General features: G+C 61.7%; 1 protein-coding gene across 1 annotated transcript; it reads right to left on the bottom strand.

The window, feature by feature from the left end:
* Positions 1–3,430: 3,430 nt before the first annotated feature.
* On the bottom strand, positions 3,431–7,390 carry CLDN19 (claudin 19). Its single transcript, XM_062193293.1, has 5 exons — positions 7,168–7,390; positions 5,960–6,124; positions 5,772–5,856; positions 4,161–4,313; positions 3,431–3,479 (listed from the first exon to the last, which is right to left on the bottom strand). The coding sequence occupies exons 1-5, from the start codon at positions 7,388–7,390 to the stop codon at positions 3,431–3,433; spliced, it is 675 nt and encodes a 224-aa protein (XP_062049277.1).
* Positions 7,391–10,972: the final 3,582 nt, after the last annotated feature.

Genomic DNA, 10,972 nt, shown 5'->3' on the forward strand with positions numbered 1-10,972 from the left:
GATACCCCAGCTCCCCATCGTTCCCATCACCACGAGGGAAACAGCTGCTGCTCTGCAGCCTCCTGTGTCACCAGCAGTTTTTGGATACAGTTGCACAATAATGACAGGTGGCGCTCAAAGCTTAATTGTAAAAGAGGCTTTGCATAAAATGAGGTGCCCCACTTTTGGCTACTCATAAGTTTTCTGCACACGATTAAGGTAGGCAAAGCCGAGCCACAGCACTCCGTAGGTTAGGTGTATGTGATGGGTTTTTGACTTACAATGCTTCCGACTTACGATGAGCTTACTTGAGCGTCACTCCTCTCAAGCCCAGGAACCTGTGCATTCAGCACCCTCTTTCCCTGCTCTGAAGCTGTACGGTGAATCATAGCAACCGGAAAACACGACCTTAGAGGTATTTTTATCCCTCTTCTTTATTTTTTTTCATTTGCAAACATACACATAGAAGAGTAGCATGAACCTTTAAGTACCACTGGCATTCACCAGTCTTACACCTTTCCTTGCCCTTGAAACTTTTGTTTCTGGAGCATTTTCTTTCTTTCTTTCTTTCTTTTTTTTCCCTAGAGCATTTTAAAGCAAACCCAGCCATGGTATCATTTCACTGTGTGCCTTTACAGGATGCAAAAATAATAACCACAGCATCATTATCACATAAAATTAACCCGATCAACAACACAAAGCCAGCAGATTCCCCCAAAGCTTCTACGTGTGCATTTCATGGGCCCTTCCCAGGCCCTGCCTGAGTTTCCTGGTGGGCTCCTCCAGAGGCCCAGGCCCACTCCCCATAGCTGAACACCTTCTGTGGCGGTGCCCCTGGGCGCGGGCCCTTAGGCGTATTCAGCCTAGAATCCTATCTACAGGTTGTAGATTTTGTTCTCACGCAAACCTGATTCCTAACAGCCGCACCCTCCGTCTCAGCCCAATCCTGTAGCCTTGAGGCTAGGATAGTAAACAAACAGCCCGGCCATAAAACCCGGAACCGGTGTGCATCTGGTGGGCAGCCCCGCTGACCTTGACATGCACATTGGGAGAGGAGGGGAGGAGGGGGCTGCCCCAGGAGAGGCTGGGGAGTCAGGGTTCCCTGTTCTTGGAGCTCCAAACTCTGTGCTTTTTCCTGATATCTCCTTCCCACTACTAGGATCTCACCACAATTTAAAAATGTATTTATATTTGTTTTTATTTTTTTATTTGAGAAGCAGAGAGACAGAGAGAGAGAGAAATCCTCCATCAGTCCTGGTCAATCTCCAAGTGGCTGCAATGGCCAGGGCTTGGCAGGCTGAAGCCAGCAGCCCAGGACTCACGTGTCGGTGGCAGGGACTTGGGCTATCTGTTGCTGTCTCCTAGGTGCACATCCGCAGGAACCGGAAGTAGAGCTGGGCTAGAACCCAGGCACTGGGATATGGGATGTGGGCGTCCCCAGCGGCATCTTAAGCATTGTGCCAGCTGCCTGCCCTCCGGTTTGAATCAGTATACTGATTGGTTGTGCAGTTTGGTGAGGTCTGTGCGCATCTGCCCCTCGCCTCTAGTCCCTGGCTGTGCGCAGAAAGAGCTTCCCTTAAAGAAGCCTCAGACTGGCGCTTGCTCCCTCTCGGCTGCCAGGTCCCCTGCTTGTGTGGATCTTGCTTCTCTCACAGCTGCCCCTGGAACCCGCAAGAAGCAGGCAGCATGTTTAACTCCCTGCCAGTCTCCTGCCAAGTCCCCAGCTTCCAGCACCCCATGAACGGGGAAAGACAACACACGTTTGTCCAGCTGTTTCGTGACCAGGTCCATTGAATCCCGGAGCAGGAAGAAGAGGGCCATCTGCTCCTGCTCAGCCACCACCACATCACGGGGACTCCCAGTGCCACGCTCAGCTGCAGCTCTGCCAAGTCTACGTTAGCCGGTGCTCTTTTGGCTGTGCATGGCACAATTCAAACTCGGGATTTTTTCATCCTGCAGGGGTGCTGATGGGAAGAACAGGATCTGGACTCAGGACAGGCAGGAGGACCAGGGGCTTCCGCTGCAGTCTCACTGCTCTTCTCCACCCCTCAGAGTGGCCTGAGCCGGCCTCACAGAGGCACCTCTGTGTTGAATGTACAGTGCAGGCCCCCTTAGGGCTCCCGGAGCTCTGAGGAGCAGCTGCACCCAGGGTGTCTGCCGCAGAGCCTGGGGTCAGCCTTCCTGGCGACTCTGATGTGCACCCCGGGCCAGGTGAGAGCCACAGCATTTCAGCTGCAGGCACCCAGCCAGGACCTTGCTGTCCCATTCATAATTAAGGCGGCAGGACTCCCAGAGCACCTATTAGGGCCAGGTGGCCGTCCCTCTGCAGCCAGGCCAGGCCCTGCCACTTGCCTCTCTCATCACACCTCTGCACCCTCTGTATTTTGCGTGACAGCCAGCTTGTCTCACTTGACTCCCATGGCTTTGCTGCTCAGCATCGGGCTGGGGGGGGTGGGGTGGGGGGGGTGGGCGGAGCTGAGCTGTGTCCTCGGGGCTCAATGACTTAGAGGAAGCCAGGCGGAGGCGGGGTGTGGGGGGCAGGAGAAGAGCGACGGTTGTAGGTTGTAACAATTCCTTCCTGAGGTTGCTGTGTGGACGGCGGGGGGGGGGGGGGGGGGGGGAGACAGTGGCCACACAGAGACACAGGGTCCAGGTAGAGGGTTTGGGTGGGAGGGGCCTGCATGTGGAGGAGCCCCATGTGGGTGGGGTGACACCGAGGGCGCAGGACAGGTCCTGGCTGACCTGGGCAGGGCTCCCTACATTCTTCCCAGCCTTTCCTCCTTGCTTGCAGGGGAGGAGGTGACCCCCAGACTTCAAGACCGGAATCCTGTCCGCTCTGACTGCACCTCTGGGTGCTGCGCGGAGCTCTGTCCACAGCCAGGCTGCCCCCCTTCCTGCTCTGGGGCGAGGCTGAGGCCTCTCAGACCTGGATTCGGGGCAGGACTGGGGTGGGTGGCCTCAGCCCTGACGCCCAGCAGTCCCAATGTCCTTCCCTGCCTTCTCCACGGAGCGGCCTACCACATGAGGTCACCTTGCTCAGCCCTGCTGCCTGGCACCCAGGGTAACAGGCAGAGCTTGTCACCCGTGGGCCTCACTCCCCAGGGGCTCCTCCAAGGGGGTCTTCGGGGCCAGGCCTCAGGGTAGCCTCCGGGGGGCAGGATCACCCCTCCAGGAGGTCCTGGTGCCAGACCTGAGGCCAGCCCGGGCACCCTACTGGGGAGGGCAAGGAGCCCCCGGTTCTTTCCTGCTCAGCCTTGGGTGTGCCCCAAACCCCACAGCAAGAGCCCCAGGGGTCAACCCCGAGCTCCCTGAGCCTGGCCCCTTCCACGCCACGCCAGGGACAGACCAAATGACACCGCACTTAGGGCTGATGGTCACTTCTTTTTCCATAAAATATCAAACACACAGTGTAGGTGTGGCAGGGGACAGAGCCTGGCTGGGGATCTGGATTTTACACACCCAGGGGGCCCTTGGCGGAGGCGGGCAATTTAATGACTGGTCTGAAAGTCAAAAGAGAGAGAGTAGGTTAGTGGGAGGGGCAGGGGCCATGGAGTCCTGGCCACACAGAGCCTGGCCAGTGGGCTGGGCCCTGCCCGCGGCCTGTCCCTAAGGGTGGCACCAGGTGGGCTGACCTAGCGGTCAGTGCGAGTGTCCAGGCAGTGCCGGGCGCACTGGAGGGAGCCAGAGAGCGTGGCCGAGCCTCCTGGTCTGAGGCTCGGGTTCCTCGTGTGCAACGTGGGGATGGTCCTCCCGGCACTGCCTCCTCCATGGGGTTCCTGGGAGGAGCCCTCCCTAAGACCAGGGACTGGGAAGGGCTCTCCCTACCCAAAGGTGCCGGGCACTGAGGCCCATCTTGGTCACGGTGGATTGCCCCGGGCCCAGTACATGGTAGATGGTTGGCAGCCCTTCGAGGAGTAAAGGGGCAGGTGAGCTGGGCTGGTGCTGTGCACGGGCCGCCCATGAGGCTGCACAGACGGGCGTGGGCCCTGCCTCTCACCCCTCTCCAAATGTCTGGGTCTGGCTCTCAGATCGCAGGGTGGGTGTCCGTGTTAAAGACCCAGAGCCCTGGCCTGAGCTCAGGGACACGCCACTGCCCCGGGCACCGCGGGGGCTGGCCGGAGTGCTGGGCGAGGCGCCGCTGGGCGGGAGGCGGCAGGGCGGGCGGGCACGCTCAGACGTACTCTCGGGCAGCAGCCGAAGGGCCGGGCCGGTAGGGCTGCGGGCTGCTGTTGGCTCTCTCAGGCTCAGGGCACGTGCAGCAGAGGAAGGAGCCTCCCAGCATGGCCAGGCCAGCCGAGGCCCAGCCCACGAACAGGGCGGGGCCAAATTCATACCTGCAAGAGGTAGGGAGAAGGGCAGCTGTCAGGTGTGGCTGTGACCCCAGGCTCTCTCAGCCACAGCGGGTGGGGATCTGCAGCTTGGGGTTACAGCCCTCCCCGGTTCCTCCAGATAAGTGGGGTGAATGCTCATCTTTCCTGCCGCCCCCACCCAGGACAGTGCCATCACACAGGTGGCCCAGGCCCGGGGGTTGGGAGTGTGGGGGGGACTGCAGGCCTGAGGTTTGCCCTCCATGCTCCGCTCTGAGCAACCTGGGCTCACTTCCTTATCCGGCCAGTGGAAAGGGCAGGGGAGGGCCCATGAGCTCCAGATGGGAGGAGACGACGACTCCTGCTCCCTCGGGAGAAGGCCCCACCCTCTGGGCTCTGCACAGGGGCCCTGCTGGCTGCTGCCTCCACTTCCCTAGCTCTGTACCTGAGCACCAGGCACTTGCCCCAGTCTCCACCTCCCTAGCTCCCTACCCAGCTTCAGAGCCCAGTTCCGTGGCCACCTCCTCGGGGAGCTTCCTCGCCCCCTCTGTGCTCCGCCTGCCCCCCCCCCACTCCTCACCAGGAGGCTGCTCTGGCCCCGGGGGGCTCTGTCTGTTCCCCAGGGTCCAGCACGGGACCTGGCAGCCCAGACGGCCTTAGGGCCTATTGAAACAATGTTCCAGCCTGGCATCCTTGAGCCAGAATTTGCCTGGCAGGTCTTTGTGGTTGTAGACACCCACCAGGGGGAACAAACCTCATACCTGAGGTCTCCTCCTTTTTCTCCCCCTCTGCGCCTCTGCCTCTTCCAGGAAGCCCTCCTGACTGCTAAAGCAGCCCAGGCAATTTTTCTCACCTTCCTTCCACTCGAGGGCCCGAGGCCCATTGAGATGTCTGGAGTTGGGACTATCCCATTCACTGGCCAGGCCCTTCCAAGAAGCCCCATGGTGGGGCCTGACAAGCCTTCCTAAGTGTCTCTGAGCCTGCCTTCCACTGCTACCTCCCTGGCCCTAGGCCCCTGTTCCAGACCTTGACCATTCCATCCTACAGCTCTTGTCTCCCCCTGCCCTACTCAACCTGGGAGCCTTGCTCTGCCTTGCAATCCAGCATGGGGAACCAAAGTTCACACCGTCTGCCCCGACCAGGCCTGCAGCCCCATCCCTGCCCCCCATAACCGCAGGACGCTGCTGCCCTGCTGTCTCCAGGGTTACCAGGCATCCTCCAGGGCCCGGGCACCGGCTACCTGGCTGCCTGCATTGTCGGCCTCACAACCACGGGTGTGCCGCCCCTCACTTTACAGGGAAGAAGGCAGGTGCCCAGGTTATACCTTCAGTCTATGCAGAGCTGGGATTAAACCCAGTCAGCTCCCTGGGGATCCTCCCTGCTCCCCTGCAGTGCGCCTGGCCACACCCTGCCTGGCTCCCCTTCCAGAATTTCTGAGGCAGCGCCCCCACCCCCAGGTGAAGCGGGAGCCCAGCTGGCACTCACCTGGCGTTGACAGGTGTGCTGGGGTTGAAGAACTCCCTGGTCACCAGGGTGGCGTACCACGAGACCGCAGTCAGGGTGCAGAGGCCTGCGGACCAAGCGGGGTGCTCAGCTCCGTTAGGGTGCCCTCCCGTCCGACTCCCGCCGGCCACCTGCGAGGCCTGGATGATGGAGGAGCGGGGAGCACTCACCTGCCAGGAGGAATAGGGCACCCCCCGCGATGGCCACGCGGCCCTTAGCGATGGGGTTGCTGTCCCCGACGCGCGTGCACTTCATGCCGACCACACTGAGGACCATGGCCACGAAGCCCAGGAGCACAGCCACTACCATCAGGGCCCGAGCGGACTGGATGTGACCTGGGTGGGGCGGGGCGGCACTCAGTGTGGGGCGGAGCCTGGGGTTGGACTGTGGTGGGAGGGGCCCAGCGTGGGAGGGGCTTGAGCAGGAGCTGGCCGGCCAGCAGGTGAGCCCAAGGGGTGACGATAGCGAGGCCAGGGCATGGAGAGTCCCCTCTTCAACCTTCCATTTCTCACTCTCCTCCTCCACGCCCCACCACAGGCTCTGCCGCAGTGCGTGGTGACCATGTCCTTGGAATCCGCTCTCCTCTGCTTCCTGGGCCCAGGGCCTCCCTCTGGGTCTGCATCACCCTCCCAAGCAGTGGAGGGTGGGGCTCCTGTTCAGGCTCAGCAAGGAGCCTCTGAGGGTGTCGGAGGCCTTGCAGTGACCCCTCCCCCCTGCCCCGGGGAGCCACCCATGGCAGCCATGTGTGGGCCAGTTCTGGGCCCCAGGCCTGCTCCAGAGACCTAGGTCCCTGAGGGAGGTGGGACTGCTTGCCTGGACCTGCTCAGTGCTGAGGGCAGTTCTGAGGGCCCGGGACAGAGTGTGGGCAGAGGCCCAGCTCCAGGGTGAGAGCTCGGTGACACCCACTTCCCAGCCACCTGTTTGTCACCACTCCAGACCCTGGAGAGGCCTGTGCCCAAGCTCCCGTGCTTGTGAGCGCGTGCATCCACCCATAGGGTGCACCTGCCAGGGTGGCAGCCTGGTGTGCAGGTGTGCACACACACAAGTGTGGGAGAGGTGAGGAGGGGGTCTTACCGGGGCCTCTGCCCCCTGCCCTGCCCATGTCCTACACCAGGTGTTGGCCTTGCCTTTCTCAGGGAGGACCCCCCAGTGTTCACAGCTTGGGTGACTCAGTCAAGGTTACAGAGGATCCCAGGCTGGATTCTCCCGGAGCACAGGGCGGCCGTGGGGAGTCAGGGGTGGTACCGGCCCGTGGAGCCCCACACTGACCCCAGACTTGGAAAAGCTTGCTCCTGACCCTCCCCGCCTCCCTGGCCCACCTCCCTGCCCTGCTGTCCTGAGATAAACACCCTCCCCCCTGCCCCATCCAATTGCCTACCGTCCAGGGCAAGCAGCGAGTCGTAGAGCTTGCACTGCACCTGGCCGGTGCTCTGGGAGGCGCAGGACATCCACAGCCCTTCGTAGAGGCCCACGGCGGTGATGATGGCGTCGCCGGCGTAGGAGGACTGCTTCCACTGCGGCAGTGCCGTGCTGGCGATGATGCCCACCCAGCCGCCCAGGGCCAGGAAGTACCCCAGGAGCTGGAGGCCCGAGTTGGCCATGGCCCTGGGGGAGAGGGGACTGCGGGTCCCAGGGCTCAGAGCTGGGCCAGAGTCCCCAGGGGCACTGTGGGCATGGCCAGGTGAGAGGGGCAGCTGGAGCGGGGGAGCAGTGAGCGATCAGGGGCAGTGGCCGTGGCAGCAGCGGCAGCAACAGCAAAGGCAGCAGCTCCAGACTCCAGAATGCAGGGGGAGGCTCTGGGGTTGGAAAAGGCCAGGGGCCCGCCCACAGCTGCTGGCTAAGCCAGGGCAGGGTCCCAGCAGAGCTCATGCCCAGCCCCCTGGGGCGGAGAGGCTGGCCCAACGTCCAGGTGGGTCCCTTTGCCCCGCCCCTGGGGATTGGGAAGGGAGGGGCTGGGAGGAGTAGCTCCATTGCCTCCAGGGCCTTTCCACCCAAGGAAACCCCTTAGGAACCTGATTCCAGTGCCCTCAGATTCTCATAATCCCACCCAGGCACCAGCCCTGGGAAACTGGACTTTGCCCCTGTGCGGCTGATCTGATCTGACCGCCGGGGTTTTCTGCCCTCTGACTTGAGGACAGAAAGGAGAAGGAATTCCAGCTCGCAGCAGGCCAGACTAGAGTTAGACATCATGGAGACCTTTTTGGCAGAGGATCTGGGGTCAAATGCGGAGATGCTAGGCTGGGGCTGGGGAGCTGGGAGAGGGGTCCTGGCAGGTGCGAGGGGTGTGTGAGGCTCCGTGGGGTCTGTTTGAGATCTGAGGAGTCAGTAGGGGGCCCCACCGAGGCTGGGCCAGAGCTGGCTGCCAGCCAGCAAGGGGCCTGGCGGGGAGCTGGGGAGACAGCACCGACCTCCTGGCATCAGCCTGAGGGAGAGTGGAGAGCTCATTCGTTAATCCCCTGGCTGGCTGGCCGAGCAGCTCCTGCTGGGACACCGGCCCCTGGCCCCTGGCTCCAGAACAGCCTGGCGCGGGCAGTGGCCTCTGCACACATTCCTGGGGTTCAGGCTGCCCCCTCCTAGTACCCCACCTCCCCTTTCTTCCTCCATCCAGCTCAGGCCTCAGGAGCAGGGCAATATTTAACTCTCCTCGGCCTCATTAGCAATCCCCTCACGTTCACTTGGCCCCCGGCGTGGTGTGGGTGCAGCAGGAATGTCACAACCTCGTCCCCACTCCCTGCAGCCCCAGCCGCCCCCTCCATCCCTGGCAGCCCACTGGCCTTCCCTGGACCGACTTGGGGGAGAGGAAGACAGGGTCCTGCTGCAGACCCCAGCCAGCTGCCTCCCCCACAGTCCCTGCCCCCTCCCTCTACAAGGACCCGGCCCAGCCTGCTCCCTTGCATTCTTCACGTGGCTATGCAAACGAGAGGGTGCCAGGCACAGCTGGGACAATGGCGGCCCTGTGTGCCCGCCCAGGGCGTGGGCTCCTGGTATGGCCTGCAGCTCCGGCCCTCACAGGGGTCAGGGTGGGCGCTATTTGGCCTGCAGGTCTGCACACTGGGTCCCTGTGAGGCCCTCTGAGCTGGGAAGGTCAGAGCCACATGGGTCTGTGTGCCCACTGACTGCGTGCTGCGGCGGCCTGCGGGCCCTGAAGACCAAGTGGGGCCTCGAACAGTGGCAGCCAAGTCAGTCCTGAGTTCAAATTTTTCTTCAGCCAGGCCCCACCCCACCCCACGCCCCGCCCCCAGCCCCCAGCCCCAGAGCACATGCAGCAGCCAGAGCTTCTTCCCTGTTCATTCTTGGAGTCCACCAGGCAGCCCCTGCAGGCGGCCACAGGGAGCCTTCCCACGGGGATCTGAGCCGCGCTGGCTCCCAGGGTCTCTCCCCACACCCTGCCTTTCTGAGGGGCCCCGGGCCTAAGCCCCCCAATAGAGGCGGCCTGTGCTGCCTCTGGGGCCTCAGCGCCACCCCCTCGAAACAAGCTGTCAGCTTAAAGCGGGCCTGGGCTGCACCTGGCCCAGCAGGTGCAGCTCCTGAAGGCTGAGCCCTGTCTCCCCCCGCAAGGCTGCAGGGTGAGACCAACCTGGATGAGGTCTCTGAGCCTCTGAGCCTCTGAGATTGCCAGCCACGCCCCTCCGGTGAGGGAGCGGAGATGCCTGTTTCTCCATCCTGGGCAGTGCCAGAGCCAGGCTCTTCTGCTCATGCCTTCTCCTGGTCACTTGAGGTACTCTCTGTCCTGCCTGCTCCCATGGCCGCCCCCTCACCAAGGTGCCAGCGCCTTGGGGCTCAGGTCTGGGTTTATATAGTGTAAGTGGAGTGGCATCCACACCCCGCACAGCTTCTGCAACTGGGCACCCCGACACCGAGGCTTTTGGGGGTGCCCTCCCTAGCCCCCATTCAGAGCTAACCGAACTGCCGTGGAGTGGCGTATGTCACCGTCACTGCTTAAAGTGTGTTCCCTTGCGTTACAGGACATCCGGAGTTCCAGCTTTACCTCTGCTGCGGAAAGCTGTGTGACACTAGGCAAGTCCCTCAGCTTCTATGGAGCCAGGAACTTCCTCTGGGTCTCCCATGCGGGTGCAGTCCCCTGGGGGACTGGATCTGTTCTCAGGCCAGGAGCCAAAGTGGCTCTGAGACCTGTGTCCTTGCTCCATCAATACTGATGCCTGTGTTGCAGGTGCCAGCTTAGCCTACTGCACCACACATCAGCCCCTAAAAATTTTTTTCCAGATTTATTTATTATTTATTTATTGAAAGACAAAGTTACAGGGAGAGAGGGAGAGAGGGAGAGAAGGAGAGAGGGAGAGAGGGAGAGAGAGGGAGAGGGAGAGAGGGAGAGAGGGAGAGAGGGAGAGAGGGAGAGAGAGGGAGAGGGAGAGAGGGAGAGAGAGGGAGAGAGGGAGAGAGAGGGAGAGAGAGAGAATCTTTCATCCGCTGGTTCACTTCCCAAACGGCCACATCAGCCAGGGCTGGGCCAGGCTGAAGCCAGGAGCCAGGAGCTTCTTCGAGGTCTCCCACATGGGTGCAGGGGCCCAAGCACTTGGTTGTCTGCCACTGCTTTCCCAGGTACCTTAGCAGGGTGCTGGATCAAAAGTGGAGCAGCCACAACTTGAGCTGGCGCCTATATGGGATTTACCTGTTACACCACAGTGCTGCCAGGCCCCTCAATTTTTTTTTTTTTTTTTTTTGACAGGCAGCGTGGACAGTGAGAGAGAGAGACAGAGAGAAAGGTCTTCCTTTTTTTTTTGCCGTTGGTTCACCCTCCAATGGCCGGCGCGGCCGGTGCGCTGCGGCCGGTGCACCGCGCTGAACCGAAGGCAGGAGCCAGGTGCTTCTCCTGGTCTCCCATGCGGGTGCAGGGCCCAAGGACTTGGGCCATCCTCCACTGCACTCCCTGGCCACAGCAGAGAGCTGGCCTGGAAGAGGGGCAACCGGGACAGGATCGGTGCCCCGACCGGGACTAGAACCCGGTGTGCCGGCGCCGCAAGGCGGAGGATTAGCCTAGTGAGCCGCGGCGCCGGCCCGCCCCCTCAAATTTTAAAATTAAACTTTTTATTTGGAAGGCAGAGAGACAGATACTCCCATCTGCTGGTTCACTTCCCCAATGCCCAAACAGCCAGGGCTGGGCCAGGCTGAAGCAGAGCCTGAACTCAGTTCGGGTCTCCCCCAAGGGTGGCGTGGACCCGGCT

This window comes from Lepus europaeus, chromosome 5, assembly GCF_033115175.1.
Source record: "Lepus europaeus isolate LE1 chromosome 5, mLepTim1.pri, whole genome shotgun sequence".
Lineage (NCBI taxonomy): Eukaryota > Metazoa > Chordata > Mammalia > Lagomorpha > Leporidae > Lepus > Lepus europaeus.

Coding starts and splice junctions, on each gene's coding strand:
- CLDN19 (XM_062193293.1), bottom strand. CDS start 7,390: ATGGCCAACTCGGGCCTCCAGCTCCTGGGGTACTTCCTGGCCCTGGGC. Junction 4,314..5,771: donor AGCACACCTGTCAACGCCAG/GTGAGTGCCAGC, acceptor TACCTCTTGCAG/GTATGAATTTGGCCCCGCCC. Junction 3,480..4,160: donor CCTTCGGCTGCTGCCCGAGA/GTACGTCTGAGC, acceptor TTTGACTTTCAG/ACCAGTCATTAAATTGCCCG.